Genomic DNA, 23,715 nt, shown 5'->3' with positions numbered 1-23,715 from the left:
CAAAAGTTGGTTCTTTGAAAAGATTAACAAAACTGCTAAACCATTACCTAAACTGACCAAGAAAAAAAGAGAGAAGTCTCATTACTAAAATTAGGAATGAAAGAGGAGATATTATTATTGACCTTACAGAAATAAAAAAGAATTACAAGGGAATACTATGAATAATTGTATACCAATAAATTAGATAACTAGATGAAGTGGACAAATTTCTAGAAAACAAAAACTACAAAAACTGACTGAAGAACAAAACTGACTCAGAACTCTGAATAGACCTATAATAAATAAAGAGATTGAATTAGTAATTTAAATAATTATCACAAAGAAAAGCCCAGGCCTAGACGGCTTCACTGGTATATTCTACCACAAAAAAACAAAAACAAAAACAAAAAAACCAATTCTTCACAAACTTCTCCAAGAGATAGAAGAGGGAACACTCCCCAACCCATTCTATGATACCACCATTACCCAGATACCAAAACTGGAAAAGACTTTACAAGAAAAGAAGTCTACAAATAGATATATCTTGTAAACATAATGACAACTTAATATTTCATCAATTGGATTTAACACAGTTGGCTTAAACATTCCTATATTATTAGACACTTCTGTAGTTTTCCACTTTTAAGTACTCTACATTGCAATGAATATAACATTTTTGTGTATTTCAAATTATTTCCTTGGGATAGATTTCTGGAAGTTGAATTATTGAGTTAAAAATTATGGATAGTTAAAAAAAATTTTGACACATTGCCAAATTGCTTTCAAAATGATCTGTACTAATCGACATTTCTACCAGAAACCATTTATTCTTAATTTATAATTGGTCCCAGTTATGAGTTCTGACTGCTTTTTTTTTTTCCTTCTAACACTCCCCACACTCTCCTAATTACCCCATTATAATATAAGGCTTCTATTAAAAAGCTACATTTTAAATCTGTTAGTCAAGAGCAAGATTTATTTAATCAAGTTATAAGAGAACACTGACACATCCTACAACTGGAAAATTAAGTTCTGGTTTTTCACTACCAAATTCTCTGCTTGAAGACTAATTTTTCCAAGAGGGATTATTTGCCACAAAAGTATAAACTTCTATTACCCTTACATTAAAATATGAAGCTCTGAGACAATAAAAATATTATGAAAATAATGTATTTACCATTCAGGGCATCATATCCAGTGACATATTGAAATAACCAGTCAAATTATTATTCCTGAGCAGCTTGGAGAGTTGTACCAGCACTACTCTAATCAACGGAAAAGGAAGACTTTGATTTCAGCCATCATCTATTACTGTTGACATTCTCTTAACGGTCTGGATATTCTTCCAAGCTTGTTCCTGATTTTCTTTCTTTTTTTTTTTGTGGCAAGGTCGGGGGAGGGAGGTTATCATTCTGGACGTAGAGCTTTGGAACTATATTAATATGAATCTATTTGCTAAGATTCAAAGTAGTCCAACATGGGTGTGGACGTGACTTCAAATTGGAAGAATGAAAGCATCAGAGAATCAAACACCAAAGATAGTGCTGTTGCACTGTATTGTCTACTACAACTGAATTTCTTTCACAGTCCATCCTGCCTTGCAAACTTGAAACTTTATTTGTGTGGTCACCGGGTCATAGCTATAGTTGTGGGAAAAAATTGAAATGGCTTTGTTTGAGTTCACTGTAGCTCGATAGAAGCTTCTTGCTGCTGTCATCTAGGGAGTCACTCGTTCACTTATTTATTCACTTTATTATTAAATTTATAATTTTTCATTTTTCACTTTATTCATTAATAAATTTATTTATTGAATGGCTACTATGTCCTTCTATGTGCCAAGCCTTCTGCTAAGCCCTTAGCAATTTGGTCTTCATTTAAATAAATATTGACATTTATGACTAGTGCTGGGGATGATAAAATTTGGTAATGCATTGTGAAAATGTGACATTTTTTTTTTGCCAATTTGTGCACCATTTTGTGTGGTAGACTCCATAGGAAATTGCCAGGCTATGTGACTCTAATTACTTGCTTCATAATTCTAGAATTGTCCAGCATTTCATCATTAAGCCACAAAATACTATGGCTTATACAGCAACCCACAGGATCTGAAAACAAAACTAAGCAAAAAAAAAAAAAAAATCAAAACCCTTCATTCCCTACTTTAATCATTTTCAAGATATTCTCATCATTGGGACATGTTAGAATTAGGTTTTTTGTTTGTTTTTTAACTTTTTTTTTTTTTTTTGTGAGGAAGATTACCCCTGAGCGAACATCTGTTGCCAATCCTCCTCTTTTTGCAGAGGAAGATTGGCCCTGGGCTAACATCCATGCCCATCTTCCTCTACTTTATATGTGGGATGCCTGCCACAGCATGGCTTGATAAGTGGTGTGTAGGTCCTCGCCTGGCATCTGAACCTGCGAACCCCAGGCCACTGAAGCAGAGCGTGCAAACATAACCACCATGCCACTGGGCTGGCCCCTAGAATTAGCTTTAAATTCCGTAATTTAAATTTATGTATGTTAGATAGACAAATGAGGATCAGAACAGTTGAGTGGATCAGATGTTGGTCATATTAGTAATTTCTTGATTCCTATGTTAATGTTTCCTGCTTCCTTCCTTCCTGCCTCCCCCCCTTCTTTCTTTCCTTTCTTTCCCTTTCCTTTGATTGCTATTTGCTACAATTCAAAGGGTCTTGTCAATGTCTAGAAGGCTAAGCCTGCATGATGTGTCTGTCAGCATACAACCAGCCACAGTAGGAGCTAGCAGGAAATGCTCTAGGCCCATAGATGGAAGTCCAACCAGCTGATCGGTGTTGGGCAAGAAGAATGGCTTTCAGGAGCCAGAGGAGCCAAGAAACGTCCACAGGGAGCCAAGAATCAGACTGAGGAGAACGAGGAGATCTGGGTTTTCAGTGGGACTTGGGCAACTCACCTCACATCTCTGGGCCTACTTCTTTATCTGTAAAACAACGTGCTTAGACCAGCTCATCCCTGAGATTTCTTTCATGTCTATCATTCTCGAATTCTGAAACCTCAAAGCCAAGTTAAAAAAATTCCTTTTTTCCCCTTCCTCTTTTAGCATTCTCTAAATGCATTGATAATTGAGAGGGTTCTTTTATTCCTATGATTTTGTTTCCTCCAAAATCCAGAGTTTGACAAAATAGATGATAATATCCTAACCTGAATGAAATCCCATCTTAATTATCTTTCATGAACCTTAATTGAGCACCCACCAGGTTAGGCTTCTCTGACTATTCTAGTTCCCTGCCTCCTCATCACCCAGTCATGCAGTTTGGGACTTGCGTTCCATAATTGCCTTATTGATGTTAGTTTTTCTTTTCATTTTCAGCCTACTTTGTAAGGATGGATGGATCTTGTCTTAAAACTTTCTTTTGCACTTCCCACAGTGCCTGAGAACGATTTGCTGTTGTTAGTGCCGTGGAGTTGATTCCAACTCCTAGCGACCCTGTGTACAGCAGAGTGGAACCCTGCCCGGTTTTTCCATCACCCTCTCACCTTCCAGTGCTATATGAGATGATGTTTCACTGCTATTCATGGGGTTTTCCTGGTCAATTTTTTCAGAAATTGGTGGCCAGGTTCTTTTACTAGTCTGCCTTAGTCTGGAAGCTCTGCTGAAACCTGTCCACTATGGACGACCCTGCTAGCATTTGTGGCATAGCTTTCAGCATCACAGCAACATGCAGCTGCCACAGTATGACAACCAACAGATGGGTGGAGTGGTTCCCTGACCAGGAAACAAACCCAGGACACAGTGGTAAAAGCACCATGTCTAACCACTAGACCACCAGGGCTGGGCACCCAGAATAATGCATGGAGCAAAATCGATAACAGGGACTAGGTAATCATAATGGCATAACTAACATTTGTTAAATGCTTACCCACATGGCAGGTACTTTTCTAAGTGATTTACATGGATTATTCTGTCCTTTCCACATATCATCAACACCTATTCAGTGGCTACAAATTGTGTCCACATTTTACGCATAAGGAAACTGAGGTATAAAAAGGTTGAGTCACTTGCTCAGGGTTTACACAGCTACAAGTCATGAGCCAAGTTTCACACCCAAGCAGTCGGCTCCATAATTGAGTTCTTAACCACCATGCAATACTGCCTTTTCTGTTGATTGCTTGCAAAGATTCCAAATATGCATTCCACTCTGCTTTCAGCATATAGCCACAATAACCATTGCTGAGAACTCCTCCAGGCAAATTAATTTCTGTGAAATTTTATGCTTTATTTCTGAAACATAATCTCTGTTGCTTTATTCTTTTCAAAAGGTTCAGGCAATGAGATTTCTATGATGGTTCCCCCAGGGGCTATGATAATACTGAGTGCTTTCTATTAGTATGAAGTAATAGGCTCATTTGCAGAGATCATGTCACTCCTCAATTTCAGTTCTTCATTCTCAGGAATGCCAGTTCTTCTGCAGCTTCCCCAAGGGCTCCTCTCCTTTTTGGTAATCCCTCAGGCCAGTCTTCATTAGCTGGTCCTACATACTTATTCTGAAGGTGATGTGACCCCACGAGGCCAGCAGGGAAGCTGTAAGCTGATTTACTCTTACCTGTGTGAGGAAAAGACCCTCACTCAAATCCATATGTTGATTTACACCAATACAGAGTAACAGAATGCTCTTTCTTTTCCCCGTTTCCATTGCTGTCTATCAAAGCACTTCTGAAGTTATTCATCTCTCACGGCGCTGATCCTAACAGAAGGCTTTCCTAACTACTCCAGGCCCCTCTGTCCTAGGTAGTTGCATCCATTTATTCATGCACCAAATATACACTGAGCACGTATATAAGCCAGGTGCTGTACTAGGAACTGGAGCCACACACTAAAGGACCTCACAATTCAGTGACAGAGAGATTCCTGTTACTACTGTTACTAGTACAATGTGACAGTGTGGGCAAGGTACTAAAGAGGCATTAGGAAGGCAGAACAAGTTCTTCTATGGAGGGGAGCAAGAGGTGAAATGTGAACTAGGTATTAAAGGATGGATCATCGTTCATCAAGTGGAATAGGGAGAAAGAGAGGAAAGTTATTCCACCAGCAAAAGGCATTAGGCAGAGTTCTTGACTGTCATCTGGTAACTCAAAGTGTCTTTTCTCCAATCAGAATGTAAACTTTTGATAACAATAATAATAGTAACTAATACTTATCAAGCTCTCTCTGCGCCATTGTCAGTATACATCTTGTTAAACATTTTGTACTAATTATCTCATTGAGTCCTCCCCACAATACCATGATACACACACATGCACGTACCACTCTGTCTATATTGTTACACATATACAAATAAGAAAACTGAGGCTTGGAGAGGTAACATCATTTGCCCAGCTGGTAAGTGGCAGAACTGGCTTCAAACTCAGCTCTTTCAGACTCCAAAGCCCAAACTTCACTACTGTTTTGTTTTCTGTTTGCATTCTTCCAGGGCTGAGAACGTCGTAGTTGCCTAAGCAGCGTTGGCTGAGGGAAGAATTGGCTGACAGCTGGCTGTTCGTGGCAGGGGAATTGTGCTGTGCCCTGTTGCAGGCAGGAAGGGAGGGCCCAATGACTTCGTTTCACAGTCTAGTTTGTTCAAATGGAGGCATGTGATGTTACACAGTGAGACCAGCATCACTATATACTCCCAGGTATTCGTTAAGTGAGGAGTGTGCACAAGGTAGAGATAAGAGCCCACTCCTGGGGTCAGTCAGACAGGCCCAGGCACATCGCTTCTCTCCTAGACACATTTTCTTTCTGAGTCTTCTTTGCTAATAAAGTTGATCAACCCACTGGTTATGCGGCCTTGGGCTGGTTATTTAATCTCTCTAGGATTCATTTTCCTTATCTTTACCACGAATTTAATAACAATGCCTGCTTCATATCATCATCGTCGTCGTCGTCATCATCATTATCATCATCATCATCATCACTGGTAACACATGAGACAGGTAATTTGCTTTTGCCTGTGGGGCTTACTGTCTAGTGGAGAGCAATAGGCCAATAGTCAGGCTATATGTGCTACAGAAACTCAGAGGAGAGACTCTGGCCCTGGCCCTGGCCTTTTCTCTTTATGTGAACTTAAGAAAGTCACTTTCCCTCCCGCACATCAGCTTCCTCTTCTGTCAATCAGGGAGATAAAAGAGAAGACCTCGAAGGTCCTTTACACTCTGAAGATATTTCCGCCTTCTCCCTCTGCCCCTTCCTTCCTTTCCTTCCCTCCTTCAGCTAGGACAGGTAGGTGCTCAGGTTCACCCTCTTGGATGCTGACTCACTTTCAGGAACTGACAGTTTGCTCTACCTCCCACTATCTGATGTCAGCTCCAGACCCAGAGCACAACAGGTCACTTACAGCATTTGTGTCTCAAGAGTGACTGAGGACAAACCAATATGTAAAGTACAATAATAAAAGAGTATTTTTTGTAAAGTTGTGCCTGATTGAATAATTCTCACCTTATGCTTGAATGGAAGGAGGGGTACCTTACAAATGGAGGCTAATCCATTATAGCTGAGACTGCTGGGCCCTCAGCCAATCATCCCATCTTAGCAGGAGAAGTCACAGGGATGAGGACTCTCACTAGGAGTTCGGTCATGTGGCAGATGAGTGCAGGGGTGGCTTCTGTCTTGGACACTTTTGTCTAGCCCCCACACACCTTCCATCTACACATTTCCTTTGAGGTGCATTTCATATGCAAGTGGGCTGTGTTTTCTAAGATAAGCAGAGCCCACCAGAGGAGAGTATCATAGTTCTAACATGAGAGCATGTGAGTGGCCTGAGGATTTCTCAATGGTTTATTTTTTTGGGGAGAGAAAAATGGAACATTGCTTGCTAAACTTCAAATAGTAGCTGATGAAAGTGCAGATTCTCACTTGGCCAAGATTTGAATTCCTCTAAGACTTTAGAGTGCAGAGATAAAAATCATGAAAACGCATACACACCTCAAGGGAATAAAACACCTTCAAAACCCCCAACAATTCCTTTTAAGAACAAGCTCTCTCTTTTTTCCTCTCTCTCTTTCCCTCCCTTCCTTTCTCTCTCTCACAGTCACACATGCCTTTCCTTTTCATGTTCATGTCACACCCATTTGACATGAATGATACTGGTACTAGGTTCATTGTTATTTGTGTACTAGATGCCAGCGATCACTGGGTGAGTCTGTCACTGTAAACTGATTGCCACTTTAAAGCCAAAGAGCGTGCTTCTTGTGCTTGGAGAGGAATTTTGTTTTTTTTTCTAGTATCCACCAGAAACTTTGCAATCATCCTTGATCCCTTACTTGTGCATTTCTGTCACTTCTCCATCCCTCTTGCTACTGTCCTGGCTCAAGGGGAGGCATTTTGCACCTTGTTTGGACATACCATTCATGTAACAATTGCGTTCCACTTGTGAGAAAATGCCCTTGCCTCACAGCACAGTGCCTAGGAAATAGCATCTAATAAACAACATTATTACTCTCTACTCATTCTCAACTCTCATTTCAGGGGCAGAAGAGTGCATATCCCAGTAGAAAACACTACCTGTGACAGCAATATCCATTACTGGAAGATTCCAAAGGAATGAGATACTAACACCTCCCTGATAGGCTATTGTGATGCTAAATGCAGCCAGGCATGTGAGGGCTTAGCCACAGTAAATGCTCAATAAATGATACTTATTTTTATTCCATAAGCATTTATTGTTTTTGTCAAACATTATACTCTGGGATCCAATGGCAAAAGTGTCTGGTGCAAATTAGAAAAAAGCACCTCCTCTCGGAAGAGGAATTGCCAAAGCTCACTTTCTCAGGCTGGCCCTTGCCAAATCGTATGTGGGATGGGCTTCATTCCCCACATGTGTCCCCTCTGTAACAATATGCCTATAATAAATATTGGGAACACAAAATGAGGAGCTCACAGTTTAAGCACATCATTAGCACTCTGTAATAATTGCTATGATGAAGAATGTACAATAAGCTGTGAGGGCACCGAGGAGGAAGTAAGGTTCTGCTGGCGAAGCTGGAGAAGGTTCTGAGGCACCATTTTAGCTGGGAATTAAAGAATGAGCAGGAGTTTGTTGGGTGGAGAAGTAGCAAAGCTCAGTGCAGGTAGAGGCAAGTTCTCCCCAACACGGAGGTGCAAAATGACATCTTCTCCCCTCCACGCTTCCCCCACCCTGTGAAGCTGTGTGGATGGAGTGTGGGATTTGGGGGACGGTGGGGCTCAGAGGAACGGCAGGAAAGACACTCAAGAGGCAGCTCTGGACTGCACAGTGAACTCCTGTTACATATGGTACTACTGAATGTTTACTTCTGTCCAAGAAATAGTCAAGCAATAAGTGAACAGTACACATTTTTCTACAGAAATTACACGTAGAGTTCAGAAGCCATCCTTTATCATTTGATCAGCAACTTCAAGTGTTTGGATTACAAATCTTGAAGCAGAACTTTGCAGTTGACAGAGAAGTCACAAAATCTACCTGTCAAAGTGGTATGCACTTTCATCACAGGGAAGAACCTACTTACTAGTAAATGAAAAGCTTGTTCCTTGTGTCTCTCAGCCCACAGCAGACTAAAAATAGCAAATTCAGTTTGGATGGCGGCTGGACAGAGGTGCTGCTCCAGGCACATTATCTGCAGATAGCGCCAAGAGAGTACAGCTGAGCATTGCATAGTGAGGCAGGCAAGGAAAACTGTCAAGTTTGGATTCAGCTCCAGAGGAAATGGCATCTGTAGTGTGATAACTGAGGTCCATAATTATTCATTCAACAACTCCTAAGGGCTCTGCGCTAGGGGCTGAGTAGTGGGTGGGGAGTGAGAGGCAGCCCTGGGCCTCCACAGTGGTTTTGCAGTGGGTGTACTGTGGAGAAACAGTGGGGAGAGAATTGAGTCTTCACCTAACACCCAGCAGGAAGAACTCAACAGAAACTTCCACACAGCAGCCACTACCGTGTTTACATTATGGGTGAAGATTTAGCATTACTAAAGCATCACCAGTCACATTAGCGCTGTGATTTTGAATTTTGTTGCCATAAAATATAAATACTAAATTCATATGACATTTAATTTGTAAATTTATTTTAACTTTACAGGTGATAAGAGCTTTAAGCATAAGGTATTTGCACCTAATTTTATGTTTATATATATTTAGGAAATATCATCATAAAAGGATTTAGGCAACACTAGGGGAGACTAGGATTATTTTCTTGAAAAGAGGCCCCTATGTAGTCCTCACCTCATTGGGTTGTTATGATGAGAAAAATCCTTGTAATCGATGTAGCAAAAGGCCTGGCTTATAAATAACCTTCAATAAATGTTAGTTATATTGTTATTACATTTTAGAAATGTTGATCAAAGTCCAATTCCTAATTTACCAAATATGAATTTTGCTTGTTACTGAGAAGGGGGTAAGCAGAGAAGTTCAGTCAGCTCTTGAGGATCAGTTGGGGGAAAAGAGAGCTCCTCACCTCTGACAAAGCATCACTGAGTAGCACTCATAAATTCATGTATTTTTTTTCTGCCTGAAAAATTTGAGAAAAATTTGAGCTTGTGCTCCTAGGACTCCACTTCCAGGAGGGCCTGCAGGCCCAGGAGGAGTTCACAGAATGAGGAGTGATGAGTCTAACATTCACACCGAACACGTGCTCCCAATTCATTGAGTGTTAATCCTCCATGACAGGTGAGCACAAGCCAATTACAGAGAGAAACAGTGGCTTCTTGGGGCCTTCCAGGAATAACAACATTCACATCAAGAATGCCCAAACACCAGTTTCAACAAGTGACAGTGAAATCTTTACAAATATTCATGAAGTTGTCAAAACATGAAAGGCAAATTGCATATCTGTGAGTTTTTTGCCTTTTCTCAAGTGAGATAAGCTCTAACTTATACTGACAAGTGCTTGCAATAAATTTGAGACAGCCATTGGGAAAGCTCTCACTTTGCAGTTGTGTCACCCAGATTTCCCAGAACTCTGTAAGTGAATGGAAACTGTTTGCATTATAAGTTATCACTACTAACAAATAAAAGATTTTCCTACAGCTTTTTCATCGTTACCTGTGTATACCAATTACCCTTGATGCATGGAAAGAGTTTTTCCCCCTTTTCCTGTAAATGGACCTCAAGTACACAGAATGTGATAAACCATAATCCTTAGTCATCAGAAGGTTTTCATTGCTTCATGTCTTCATATTAGGTGGTACGTTCATAGTGCTTATTACATTATGATTGATAGATAGACAATGTGTGGGCTACACAAAGATGTTTTTCTCGAGAAGTGTAATTTTGCTTTGACTTAATAGCCTTCATACCATGTCTCTTTAGGTTAGTTTATCTCACATCTTAATAGAGAAATTTTACTGCATTCCTCTTACTAGTCCCATTTTGTAGAGGAGTAATTGGCCTGTCTCAGACGGCATGGCCAGTGGTAGCTAGGATCGCAGTGCTAGGTCTCTTGACCACCCGAGAGGAACAGATTATGTATTGAGAGTGCCAGCTTCCAAGGCAATTCAAATCTTTCCCAGATCATTCAGTGTTTGCCAAGAGCAAGGGCAAAGGCTCATGCATCTTTGTGTCCCCAAGCCCCAAGGCAGTGCTGGACATGAAAGACACCTTGTAAACCTTTGCTAAACAAATGAAACAGTATTCACGTATCTCCAAAGGACAGCACTTGGCTCTGTGACCATGGACAGGTCACTTATTTCCTCTGACCTTGCATCCTCATCTTTGAAATGGATGACATACCAAAGTGCTCTGCAAACATAGAGACTTACTACTAGTGTCCACAAAGAACTTCTTAATCCCAGAGAAGTGGATCCATCGTGACCACTGTTCTGCTTTTAACCTGACAGTCTAAAACTGGTTTCATTTTTTAAAAAAGTTTATTTTAATGACAATTTTATTGACTCTTCCCTGAGTTGATTTTCAGTTCAATTCAGTGGTTATCTCAGTACCATGCATAAGCTTGTGTCGATTTCCAACAGCACAGAGCAATTACCTAACGCTGGAGACTTCAATTGGCAGGTAAGGCAAAGTTACTGAGGTGGGGTTTGGGGAGACATCTGCTTGGGGTCAGGTGTAAAAGCATACACAAAATTTTAATTTCTAGTCTGAGCTCTCCCAGGTTCATTCTCCTTTCCACTGTCATCCTACTGGACACAGTTACTTTGCACAATTTGCATTTTACCCCTTTCTCCACCGATTGGTAACTCATTCATGATCCTCTACATGTTCATGGATGACAATTTCAACGTTCTCTGCTAGATGCCATTGCCATCTGCCACCTCCCTTCAATCCCTATGATGAGGCCTCTGTGACCTGAGTCCTTCCAATGCCCTCCCTCAGGCGCCTCTCTCCTCCAGTCTCTCACAGGTACCCACCATCCATCCTTCCCAGCAACAATAGTCAACCTCTTTATTCACAAACATATCCTGTTACTGTTCTGTCCAAATAACCTCTGAGGGTGCCCAGAGCCTAAAGAATAGCCTCTTTGAGCTTTTTAAAGGATACTCAATATCTTCTATTATTGGGCCTCAAACTATATTTCCAATCTTATTTCTCCCACTGTTCTATGTTTCAGTCAAATGTAGTACTTGCTGGTTGCCAGACATCCTCTCTCCTTTACTTCTGCTTCTACAATTTTCTAAATGTGAAAATATTCCACAGCTGTTGAAATCTTACTCAGTCCTCACAGACTTAGCTAAAATGCTACCTCTTCTTAGAACCATTTCTTAACTGCTCTCACTCAAAGTAGGCACTCTTTATCCTTTGAATCTCCTTTAAGACTCTGTATACCTCTCACTAAACGTTTTTGCCGTATACTATAGCAGTGTGTGTGTGTGTGCGTGTCTGTGTGTGTGTGTGCGTGTCTGTGTGTGTGTGTGTGTGTGTACAAGCTCTGGGATGGCAGAGGTGGGGACTTACTTGTTCATGTCCCCCCTCAGTGGCCAGAGAAGTATCCTGTATGTAGGGGAAACTTGAAATCTATCTGTTAAAATGAAAGGAAATAACACTCAGATCAAGAGAACCTTCCTTTAAAGGCAACAATAAATTGTTCAGTTTTCCATTCACAAGCTACTGCAAAAAACATGTGGGCTGTACCTTCTAATTTACATAGCTTTTCTCCCAATACATCACCTTCTTTGTTCTCATATTATTTAATTCAATAATTATTGGTTGAGTGCCATGAACTATTTTAAGCCCTAAATTAATCACACTTCCTGACTTCAAGGAACTTTCGATCTATTCTCTAGATTTTATTATTACAGTTGAAAAATCAGAGTCGCAGGAAGAGAAGCTACTGGTTCCAGATCACATAGTTAGGAAAGCTAAGAATAGAATCCAGGACAGTCTAATTTCAGAGCCTTTTTTTAAATGAAAGGGTAAAGTAATTAGGTATTTTTTATGAATATTAGGAACATACTGGAAGCTGCTATTGAAACTTTTCAGACATTACATGATCTGTCATTAAAAAAAAAAGACTTCCTACTCACATATAAACACTGTACAGTTGAAAAGAGGCAAGATATACTATTTTTGCTTGCTAAGAGTTTGGCTATAATTATAGTAGTTAGGAAGTCAGAGGATGGCACAGTCACCTCTGCGTCTTTATTTTTCAGTATTGATGTCTTAGCTTTTAGCGAGTTAAAAATTTTTGCAAAGTGAAATATGTAAGCTCTAAGGTGTGACTCTGGGCTCTCTTACCTTAAAGAGTCAGGTTAAAGTAAGCCCTGTAGTGAATCAGAATTGACTCATGAGTAACTCCCAAAGTAGAAAATTGATTTGAGCCAAACTTTAGGAATAATACTTAACATCCTGAATTAATAGCAGGAAGAAAATATAACAAAAGCTCAGTGTTCTCATCTCATGAATCTATACTTGTTATTTACATAACCACAAATTATCCAACTCCTATTTATAGTACTTTAGCCCTAGCATCACTAATTAAATAGATAGAATTAACTATGCTAATAACATCTAGAGTGAGTTCATACATAAAAACACCTTAAAGAATCAATTATTCTATTTTGCTCACACAATATATCACCATGTAGGGCCCAGCTCTGCCACTTACTAGGTCTATGAGCTTGAGTAAATTATTTATCCTTTCTAAACTTCATTTGTCTCATCTGTAAAATGGACATATTCAGAACACTTGTCTCACAGGATTTTTGGAAGTAGCAAATGAGTTATGCCTATAAAAATAACCTGTAGAAAATAAGGCAATCTATAGATGTTCAGAGTAACTGGCATACTGAATGAAGTGCAGTGATTCTGCAATGCAATAAACGCTGATCAAGTCTGTTCTGGAATTTCCCACAGGTAGTTACACGATATGGCAGAGAACTCAGAAACAATCTTGATTTGCAGCCAAAGTCAGGGGCAGGAGTGAGAGACTGAGATCCACCTCCACCTTCCTGCCCAGCCAGAGTCTGCAAGCACATGGTCAAAAACTCCCGCTATGAAAGTGGGTGCAGGGCAAATGCAGCCACTCTCCCTTCCTCTCCATCTGTGCAAAAGGGGATTTGGAACCTAAAGAAAAGAGTACTTTTAGGAAGCTGCTCATTCTAGCCTTATAAAGGGGGAGAGTTGGAGATGTGTGTAAGCGCGGGTAGGGGTCGGAAAGAGATAGACTAATATTTCTGGGTACTTTACTTATATTATCTCTTTTAATATGACTTCTGTTTTTACATATGAGGTAATTGAGCCTTAGATATGTTGTTATAACTCCGATACGAGTTGGTCATTCTGTCTGATACCAAACTTTCTGCTATGCATGTGTATCTCAAATTTTATTGAGCCTAAAGAAATCTCTGGGGAGCTTGTTAAAATGTAGCCTTCCTATCCCCATACACAGAGATTCTGATTCCATAGGCTGGGGTTGAGTTAGGCATCTCCATTTTTAATCAGATCCTCAGATGATATTAACAGAGGCGCTCCAGGCTACACATATATATTTTTTTATGCTAAATATTTTCTGGTCTCCTCTTTCCTCTCTATAGCTACTCTATGGTCTTAGACCTGGCCTTCTCCATGTCTTACCTGCATTATCGACAGGGCCTTCTGCTTTCTAGGGTTGCTTCCTTTTGGAAATGTATTCCACACTGCAGCAGAATGATTTGCAAAACTCTAACCTCTGATAAAATCCCCCAAAGTCTCTCCATTGCCCTCATGATCTCGTTCCCGACTTCCGCTCTGCCTTCTCTGCTGACGCTTGCAGCTTTGTACTTAGGTTTTTGTATTTAAGTCACATTGAACTTCTTCAGCTTCCCAGCACAGGCTGTGCTGATTCCTGTCTTTACATGCTGTCCCCTCTACACAACATTCTTTCTACCCTTTTACACCTGGTTAGATTTTATTTCTCCTTAAGCCTCACTTTGGACACTATCTCTTCTAGGAACTTTCCTCTGAACTCCAAGAGAGGCTTAAGTATTCCAGGTCTGCGATCAAATAGTATCTTGGGTTCACTTCTCACTCAGCCCTTACCAGATTCTATTTGTTATTTGATAACACGTTTATCTCTGCAGAATATTTTATGATTCCTAAAGGCTGGAACCATGTCTTATTCATGGTGTATTTCCATTGCCTAAATCAGTACCTGCCACATAGTATAGCCTCAATAAATGCCTGTTAAAGTGAAGCCTAAAAAATCAAAAACATTAGAGAAGAGGAGAACAATAAGCAAATGAATTTATTGTGTTTCAATTTACCATACTCCTTCCAAAATTAATTAAATGAAAGATTTAGCTTAATTAGGCAATGAAAATGTATTAGATTTCAAAGGCATCTTTTTAATATCATAACTTTTGTATTTTTTTCCTCCTGAGGATGACGTTGATCAAACATATTCAAGTGTCAACATATACAAAAAAATATTGTCTTAAAAATAGAATTAAGCTAGATAAGGCAGAAGAGCTGTACAAACTAAAATCTATTATAAAAATGGATGTGTGTTTTTGTGTGTGTGTGTGTGTAGTAGATAGATTTTTGTCAGTTATAAATTATACTAAATTGGTATATAAGGTTGCAGATTAATTTGGTAGTTTCAATAGCAGTACTTTTGGAGCTAGAAGGGAAATAACTAACAAGAAATGAATATGCATAGAAATACATAAGAAACATGATTTATTCTCCATTCCATTCCACGTACTAGCAATTTCCGCATCAGTACCTTGAAAATGAATACCCTATGAGGAATAAGTGAAATAATGTATATTTATTCACTAAAAAAATGTCATTGAAGGAGATCATCGCAGTGGCGTACTGGTTAATTTGCGCGCTCTGCTTTGGCGGCCCAGGGGTCGCAGGTTTGGATCCTGGGTGCGGACCTGCACACCACTACCAAGCCATGCTGTGGCAGGCATCCCACATATAAAGTAGGGGATGATGGGCATGGATGTTAGTCCAGGGCCAATCTTCCTCAACAAAAAAAGCAGGATTGGCAACAGATGTTAGCTCAGGGCTAATCTCCCTTATCAAAAAAAAAAAAATGTCATTTAATTCAGCTGGCTTTTGGGGTTCAGATAAGGACCCTCCTTACATGTATCAGAGACGGAAACTCAATTGTAGGCCCCACTGAGAATCAACTGCAGAGAAACCTGTAGCACTTTATCAGATAATTATCTGTGTGCTGTTCACACAGTTCTCAGTGGATATGGGACCTCAAGGTTTGGACAGATGTGATTATCACATTCAAAAGAAAATATAATGAGTTAGCAGCTCTCTCCAGGCTGGGCTAGTGACACTGCGTAATTCCCTGGACATAGCCTTGTCTTTGTTCTTTGTGTAAAAATGTTAGTTTGGTTAAAACCACACTGCACGCAGAATGGGGGAGAAAAATCAGAGGATAAAGACTAGAGCCAGAAAGACCAGTTAGGACACAGTAAGGGGGCCTGGTGTAGGGAAGTGATGGTAAACAAATTGAGGAGCAGCCTTTTCTGAGCTTACGAACTTCGAGGGGAAATCTTGCCTTCCGAATGCCCATGGAGTGGGCAGTATGGCTTCCTTCCACCCTTCCTCCCTGAATCTCCAGGTCACCTCTGGACATTTGAGCTCTTTTCTGGGCTCTGGCCATCCAAAGACTAGCTCTATTAAGGAGTTTTCTTTCGGGGGCAGTGATGACTTTTCCCTTGAAACTCAAAATGTCTCTTTGAAACTGTCACAAAAGCAATCTTCACACTTATCATGGTGAAGCAAACATAATTCCCATCTTGCTAACAAAGCACTGTCAAATAATTTTTTTGGTAAATGATACAATGGCGCGCTCTGTAACCAACTCTCTGTGTGTCCCAGAGAAATGATTCTTGGTTTCTTCACCTGTAAGTGACATAGTAAGAATCAATGGTCATATGGAAATTTCCAAGGATCTACGAAGTAGAACTGAGATTTCTCAGTGCCAGCTCCCGTTTGATTCAGAGAGACTGCCGTGACCCTATCACCAGAGCTTCATCTCTGCCCCATGCCCTTTCTTACAGTAAACATCCCCTCTTAAAAGGAGCTCAGCCTTTGGAAAAGGAAACAGAATATTATTAGGAACCACTGGGTCAGATGTCCAAGGATGACAGTCCTCTTTGATCTCGTTAGCAACAGTTTCCTATTTTCCTTTCCTTTTGCCACTATTTTAAGTTCAGATTTTCAGAATCTCACACCCAGAATACTGCAATAGCTTTCTCAAACATCTCCCACTGTCAGTCTCTCTCTCCTCCAGTCTGTCCTTCCCATAGTTGCCGCATTGATCTCTTGGAAACCTACTTCTGATCATTCACTTCTCTTTCCTCCAAGAAGGGTGGATTGAGTAGCCAATATGTGTCTAGGAGACACCATGCTACGTGCTAGCGATACAAAGATGAGTAAGTTTGGACCTTTTCCTGAGAGTGACATTTGGACAATGGTACAGATACATTCAAGATGCAAGCCCAGGGGAAATCACTAGGTCTGATTTGTTCAGAACCCTTCAAATTCTTCACCATCTATAGGATAAAGTACAAATTTCCTGGAAAATTTAAGGCACCACAACTAACTTGAGTCTAACTTTCCAGTTCTGAGTCTTTTTATTGTCCTTCATAAACTATTGCTTGCAATGAAAGTAAACCATGTTTTACTTCCTACGTTTTCTGTATCCTATCCCTACCCCACCACCCACCCCTTGCAAATTTGACTAATCCTTCAAGGCCCCCCAATTCAAAATCCCTCAGCTCCTAGCCAGAATCTCCTTCTTTTCTGAACTTTAGAGCCAGTTTCCTGTCCCTCTTGTGTGGTATTAACCGCTTCCTCCCTGCAGGGACCTTTTCTCTCCCCTGGAATCCCTACTCCTTCGGGGTAGTGACTATGACTTATCCATCTTGGTCCACATTGCCTAGCAAGCTGCCTTGTATTGGTATCTAATAAAGGTTTATTAAGGTTTATGACTGAAGGAACATGTTTGCTAAGATGTGTCCTCTCATTTATTCTGGCAGGCCACAACAGGGAAAGTGTGCAGCCCCAAGCTCATTTCAGAAATATTATCACCCAAGATGTACATCATGGAGAAAACCAGCTTCCTCCTTTCAGGATTTAAGTTTACACCCAACTTAGGTTTTGACAAAACTAAACTTAATTCAATTTACTTCTTCATTTTTCTTAAGATGCACAAGTGTGAGATGTTTTTAATAAGGAAGAGAGCATGCTGTAATAAACAGATTATGGGTTTTGGAATCAGTCAGACACGGGTTCAGATTTCTTCACTTCTCTAAGCCTCAGTTTCTTTAAATATAAGAAGAGGGAAAAATGAACTTCAAGTTTTGAAAAGGGAACTTCAAGTTTTGTTGTGGTGATTAAGGGATGTGTGTAACCTGTCTGTTTTTACAGTGGATACTCCAACTACTTCGAATAACATCTATCACCTCTGTTTTGTACCAGCTCGTGGATGAATAGATTAGTTATTTATTTATAGTCTCCCTTACTTTGGAAAGGATTTACAATGCAAAGGGGACACTTATAAATTGCACATTGCTGACATTTAGTAAGGATATTGGTAGCTCTCTTATGCTCTCTCCGACACATAGTTCCCTGCCTTAAATTATAAGGATTTTAAAATAAAAATAAAACAATGTTTAGCATAAGTCACTAAATATTCATTGATGTTTCAACAGAGAACAGCTTGATTCTGGAGATTATACAATTTCCTAAACATCTCAATAGGTAATAGAATGCCTGATTAGGAAACTGATGAAAAAAGTTAGAAGAACAATGAAAGAAATTAAGGTGGTGATCAAGTTTTCACCAGAAGCTAGTTTGAATGGAGACTCATTAGGAACTTAACTGTCATTCTTAGGAAAACCTGGCTGCAGTGAGATCTGGGGAACTCAGATGGTTCTCAAGGAGACTCATACAAACAGATGACCACTATGAGCTGAGGGGTCTGGGTAGGCCGGAATTCTCTGGGTTACTGACACAATTGTCCACTTGTCTTTGCAAGTGTAGACACAGACTTTGCGAAGGTACATGTTGTGGACAGAAAGTCTGGGCATTTCATTTGTAGCAAACGGGCGCTTTCACATAGAGGGCCTCAGATTTCCTCAGGGGTACTCTCGAAATGCAATAAGTTTCAAAGCTCATAGCCAGGCTATCTATAGAAACTTCCTGACCTTCCAGACCTTCCTTGTCAGCCCCATTTGTTACAACTCCCACCACACCATCCACACCATCCATTTGGTGTCCCTGATCTGCTTGGGCTTACTCCAATATGCCTACGGTTTTCCCCTTCACGTTCGTGCTGTTTCCTTTGTGTGGCAAACTCTTACCCAAACGTCAAGATGTCATTCAATTGACCCTCTCTTTGAAGCCCTCTCTCTTACCCAAGGCGTAATTAGTAACTCTCTCCTTCTTCTGACCTCCAACAGAACAAGGCATAGTGTGAAGGAATGGAAAGGGCAAACGTTCTGCTGTCAAAACGATCTGAATTTAAACCTGACTCTTGCACCTACGAGCTGTGTGATCTTAGGTGAGTCAGTTAATCTTCCCGAGACTCGATTTCCTGATATTTAAAAATGAGACTATTAATTCCCTAAATTTATAGAGATCATCAGTGATATTGTATTGCCATTATTTGCCTGCCTATATTTCTCTTTGTAAGCTCCTGGATGAGAGATCTTGCCTTTTTAATTATTTTGTTGTCCTGCAAAGCATCTAGCACAGTGCCTGGTGGTTTGCAGCATACAATGTTTTTAAATCAATGGATAGTTCAGGAAAAGTAACCTAAGCACTGATAGGCACACTAAAGTCTAAGTTCTCGTGTGAAGTGCTCTCTGGCCATTCCTATGCCCATTCATTTGAGTTCTCATAGCTCTTGTACATACTACTAATACGGCTCTTGTCACAGCCTGCTTCACACATATTGATTGATTCTAAGCTCCTCAGGGCAGTGACCACGGCTTTCACTCTGAACCTGCAACACTTCACAATGCTCTGTAAAAGCCAGCTAATTACAGGTTATTTAAAATACCCCATTCTCCTTCTCGTTCCAAAAAGTTTTCCTCCTCAGTTTAGTCTGAGTTTACTCGAAGGTACCAGAGACCGAGGCATGTGTAACAATGACTTATTTCTGTAGTCCCGCCTTTGGCTCAAAGTGAGCAGCATCTCCTGACCCAACTTTCCCCACTCTCCACACAGCTGTCTCTCCTTTCTTCAGTGCACTTTCTCTTAACTGCCTTTTGCTTTCTACTTCTGGACAAGAGTCTTCTCATTGATGTATTGTTCTCATGGGGATTTGGAAAACTTTAGTTCATTATTTCTTAATTCACAGGCTCATGGAGAATTAACACTGGAAGACACCTTAAAAATCACTGAATGCAGGGACCTCAAACAGAGAACAATTCCCAATGTTGTGCTAGGCATGCCTAATCAATCATGGAACTTTTTGTTTTTTTCCTGCTAAGGTCATATATGTCCTCAGAATCATTTTCAACACGATATTCCAGATAGAAACTATCAATCCATCAGTCTACGTAGGAGATGTAACTTGTCTGACATCCCTGATGTAGTTCAAAGCTGTTATTTTGCTAATGAGGCCCAAAGAACAGTGGTGATTTAGTAATGAACTGAAACCAGAACTCAGGTTAATTGACCCTCCTGACTTTCAGTCCAGGGTTTCTCTTTCCACATGATCACTGCCTCTCCTTCAATAGTCATTCAAGGCCTAGAATTTATATTCTATTCATTGGCACATACCTGATAGTATTTAACAATATGATTAAAAATCACAACACATAAGTTTTGACCTTATCAAGAAGACATCTGGGTTCTCGGTGATGTTATAAGCTCTTGAAGAGAAGGGCTTATGTTATACTTTGTATTTTTCACAAATTCTAGCCCCGTGTCTGGCACATGGTAGGTGTTTAACAAAAATTATCTGATATATATCTAACTATATATATGAAACAACCAGGAGATCTATCCTTAAATTCTCACCAAGAATCATTGAAAAATCCTATCCCCTTGTATATAAGCAGTTTTTGTTTGAAAGGACTCCATGTACGATGACACACACCCCCACTTTTTTTTTAGAGTGACACCATATGTTCAAATAAATTCTCATTTCACCTGAATGGGTTTTAGGGGGAATTAAATTATTATATCATGACTTCTACTTAAAAATACAAAGAGCAGTGTTGTGGTTTGGGGTTCAAGAGTCCTGAGACATGATAGCTTTTCTTCTTCTTGTTTTTCATGGTGACATCTATTGACCATAACTGTGGTTCTGTGTGATGGTCACAAGCCAGAATTGTTAGGACAGAAAGGTAAAGGAAAGGAGATGAAGAGAAAGAGAATCGGAAGAGAAAGAAGGTGGTGGTTGTGGGGAGGATATTTTACAATATAGAAATAAGATACTAGTATCATCACTTAAAAATAGATTTAAAAAGCTGTGCAATCCACAGCTAACATCATACTTGGTGGTGAAAGATTGGATGCTTTCCCCTTAAGGTCAGGAACAAGACAAGGATGGACACTCTTGCCATTTCTATCCAACATTGTACCGGAAGTTCTAGCCATGGCAATCAGGCATGACAAAGAAATAAAAGTCATCAGATTGGAAAGAAAGAAATAAAACTCTCTCCTTTTACATATGACATGGTCTTATATACAGAAAATCCTGAGGAATCCACCAAAAAACTATTAGAACTAATAAATGAGTTCAGCAAGGTAGCAAGATACAAGATTGATATACAAAATAACTATATATCTATATAATTGCAATGAACAATCCAAAAATGAAACTAAGAAGATAATTCACATGCTAAAGAATGAAATTGGAAGCCTACCTTATATCATATACAAAAACTAACTCAAAATGGATCAAACACCTAAATGTAAGAGCTAAAACTATAAAACTCTTAGGAGAAAATATGGCTGTAAACATTTATGGCCTTGGATTAGGCAATGGTTTCTTAGATATGACACCAAAGCACAAGTAACAAAAAAACATAGATAAATTGGACTTCGTCAAAATCAAACTTTTGTGCATCTAAAGACACTATCAAGAGAGTGAGAAGACAACTCACAGAATGGGAGAAAATATTTGGAAAACATATATTTGATAAGAGTTAATATCCAGAATATATAAAGAATTTCTACAACTCAACAACAACAAAAGAACCCCTTAAAATGGGCAAAGGGGGCAGGCCCAGTGGCATAGTGCTTAATTTCGCACACTCTGCTTCGGTGGCCCAGGGTTCACAGGTTCAGATCCTGGGTGCAGACCTATGCACCACTTATCAAGCCATGCTGTGGCAGGTGTCCCACATATAAAGTAGAGGAGGATGGGCATGGATGTTAGCCCAGGGCCAATCTTCCTCAGCAAAAAGAGGAGGATTGGAAACAGATGTTAGCTCAGGGCTAATCTTCCTCACCAAAAAAAATAGGCAAAGAATCTGAATAGACATTTCTCCAAAGAAGATACACAAATAGCCAATAAGCACATGAAAAGATGCTCAACACCAATAGTCATTAAGGAAATGCAAATCAAAACCACAGTGAGATACCACTTCAGACCAAATAGGATGGCTATAAGCAGAAAGACATGTGATAACAAGAGTTGTGGAGAAATTGGAACCCTCACATACTGATGGTGGGAATGTAAAATGGTACAACCACCTTGGAAAACAGTCTGGCAGTTCTTCAAAATGTTAAACATAGAGTTATCGTATGACCCAGCAATTTTACTCCTAGGTGTATACTCAATGGAAATAAGAATATATGTTCACACAAAAATTTGTACATGAATGATCATAGCCACATGATCCATAATAGCCAAAAAGTGGAAACAACCCAAATGTCCATCAACTGATGAATGGATGAATTAAATGAGGTATATCTATATAATGGAATATTGTTTGGTAACGAAAAGAAATAAAGTACTTATACATGCTACAACATAGATGCACTTTGACAACATTATGTAAAGTGAAAGAAGCAGTCACAAAAGACCACATAGTGTATAATTCCATTTATATGAAATATCCAGAATAGGCAAATCTATAGAGACAAAGTAGATTAGTAATTGCCTAGGGCTATTGGGGGTGGCAGTGGCAGTGGGGTTGGGGGAAATAGGAAGTAACTGCTACAAGATTTCTTTATGGGGTGATGAAATGTTCTAAAATTGATTGTGCGTAATGGTTGCATAACTCTAAATATATTAAAAACCTTTGGATTGCATACTTTAAATCGGTGAATTATATGGTATGTGAACTATATCTCATTAAAGTTGATATTTAAAAAAGATACATATACATATGAGTAAATATTTTAATTTTGATGATTAAATTTCATTTGTTAATTCTCTTTCTTTCCATGTCTGTCACAACAATCCATGTATTCACTTAGATGATCCATGTGTATATTTCTGTGACCACCGTCTTAGCTTTATAATGTGTAACAGACTAGATATATTTTATGATGAGCAGATATATTTTATGGAATTTATCCTTTTGGAACATTTAATTTAAAAGAAAAAAAATTAAAGGAATGAAAACACCTAAATTATTTTTTTCCTTCTTCATTGTAGTCATTACATCACCTTCATTGACACATCATTTCTGCTGACCCCTAGCAGTTTTACCCCAAGTATTCAATATATTTGCCATAAATCCACTTCATCAGAAATTACATCATTATTTTTAGCAACACATTCATAACAGTGATCTACTCTCTGGTAGCTCCATAATTTGTTTGCTACTGAAAGTCTAAATGTTAATTATAGTTAAATCCATGGCAACCAAGAGAACTTCATGTTTCGATTATTTTGTACCTACCCCTTTTGAATCAATCACTCCGGGTTTTGCATTAAACTTCACTGTCTTCAATCGGGCACGTTCCTTTCTTTCCACCCTAAAGAAAATTGAAAATAAAGACTCTATCACATGGCCAGGCATTTATCATTAAGTTTCTCACTAAATGAGGAACGCCTATTCTGCTTATCCTACAGCTCAAATAAAATATGTTCTAAAATATTTCTGTTCCTTTGTTCAGTATAAAAAGTCTTGGTATAATGTCTCTAAGCTGCTAACACAGCCCTTGAAATTTCTGTGTTACATGTACTGAGAGTCACAGTATTTGGAAGGAACAAAGAGGGAGAAAAACCAACATTTGTTATTTAAATGCCTGAATAAATCAATCAAAATCTACTTCAAGAAACCACACTCCATAGAGATGAACACCTAAAGTGGAGACTAAGTAAACTTCTCTCCTCTCCTCATCTCTCCTCTCCTCTTCTTTTTGCTTCCTTTTTC

The 23,715-nt window shown here is 39.4% G+C and overlaps 1 protein-coding gene across 11 annotated transcripts in view; it reads right to left on the bottom strand.

Moving 5' to 3' along the window:
* The window catches only part of DLG2 (discs large MAGUK scaffold protein 2), a 1,867,373-nt gene that overhangs the window by 35,701 nt on the left and 1,807,957 nt on the right, over positions 1–23,715 (bottom strand). For all 11 annotated transcript variants that reach the window (XM_058545485.1, XM_058545490.1, XM_058545494.1 and 8 more), the window contains one exon: positions 23,239–23,314. In XM_058545485.1, the coding sequence (XP_058401468.1) occupies positions 23,239–23,314 (76 nt within the window). The remainder of the gene's footprint in view (positions 1–23,238; positions 23,315–23,715) is intronic.

This window comes from Diceros bicornis, chromosome 7, assembly GCF_020826845.1.
Source record: "Diceros bicornis minor isolate mBicDic1 chromosome 7, mDicBic1.mat.cur, whole genome shotgun sequence".
Taxonomy (NCBI): Eukaryota; Metazoa; Chordata; class Mammalia; order Perissodactyla; family Rhinocerotidae; genus Diceros; species Diceros bicornis.
The sequence above is the reverse complement of the archived record's forward strand: the minus strand, read 5'-3'. Positions and strand labels throughout refer to the sequence as shown.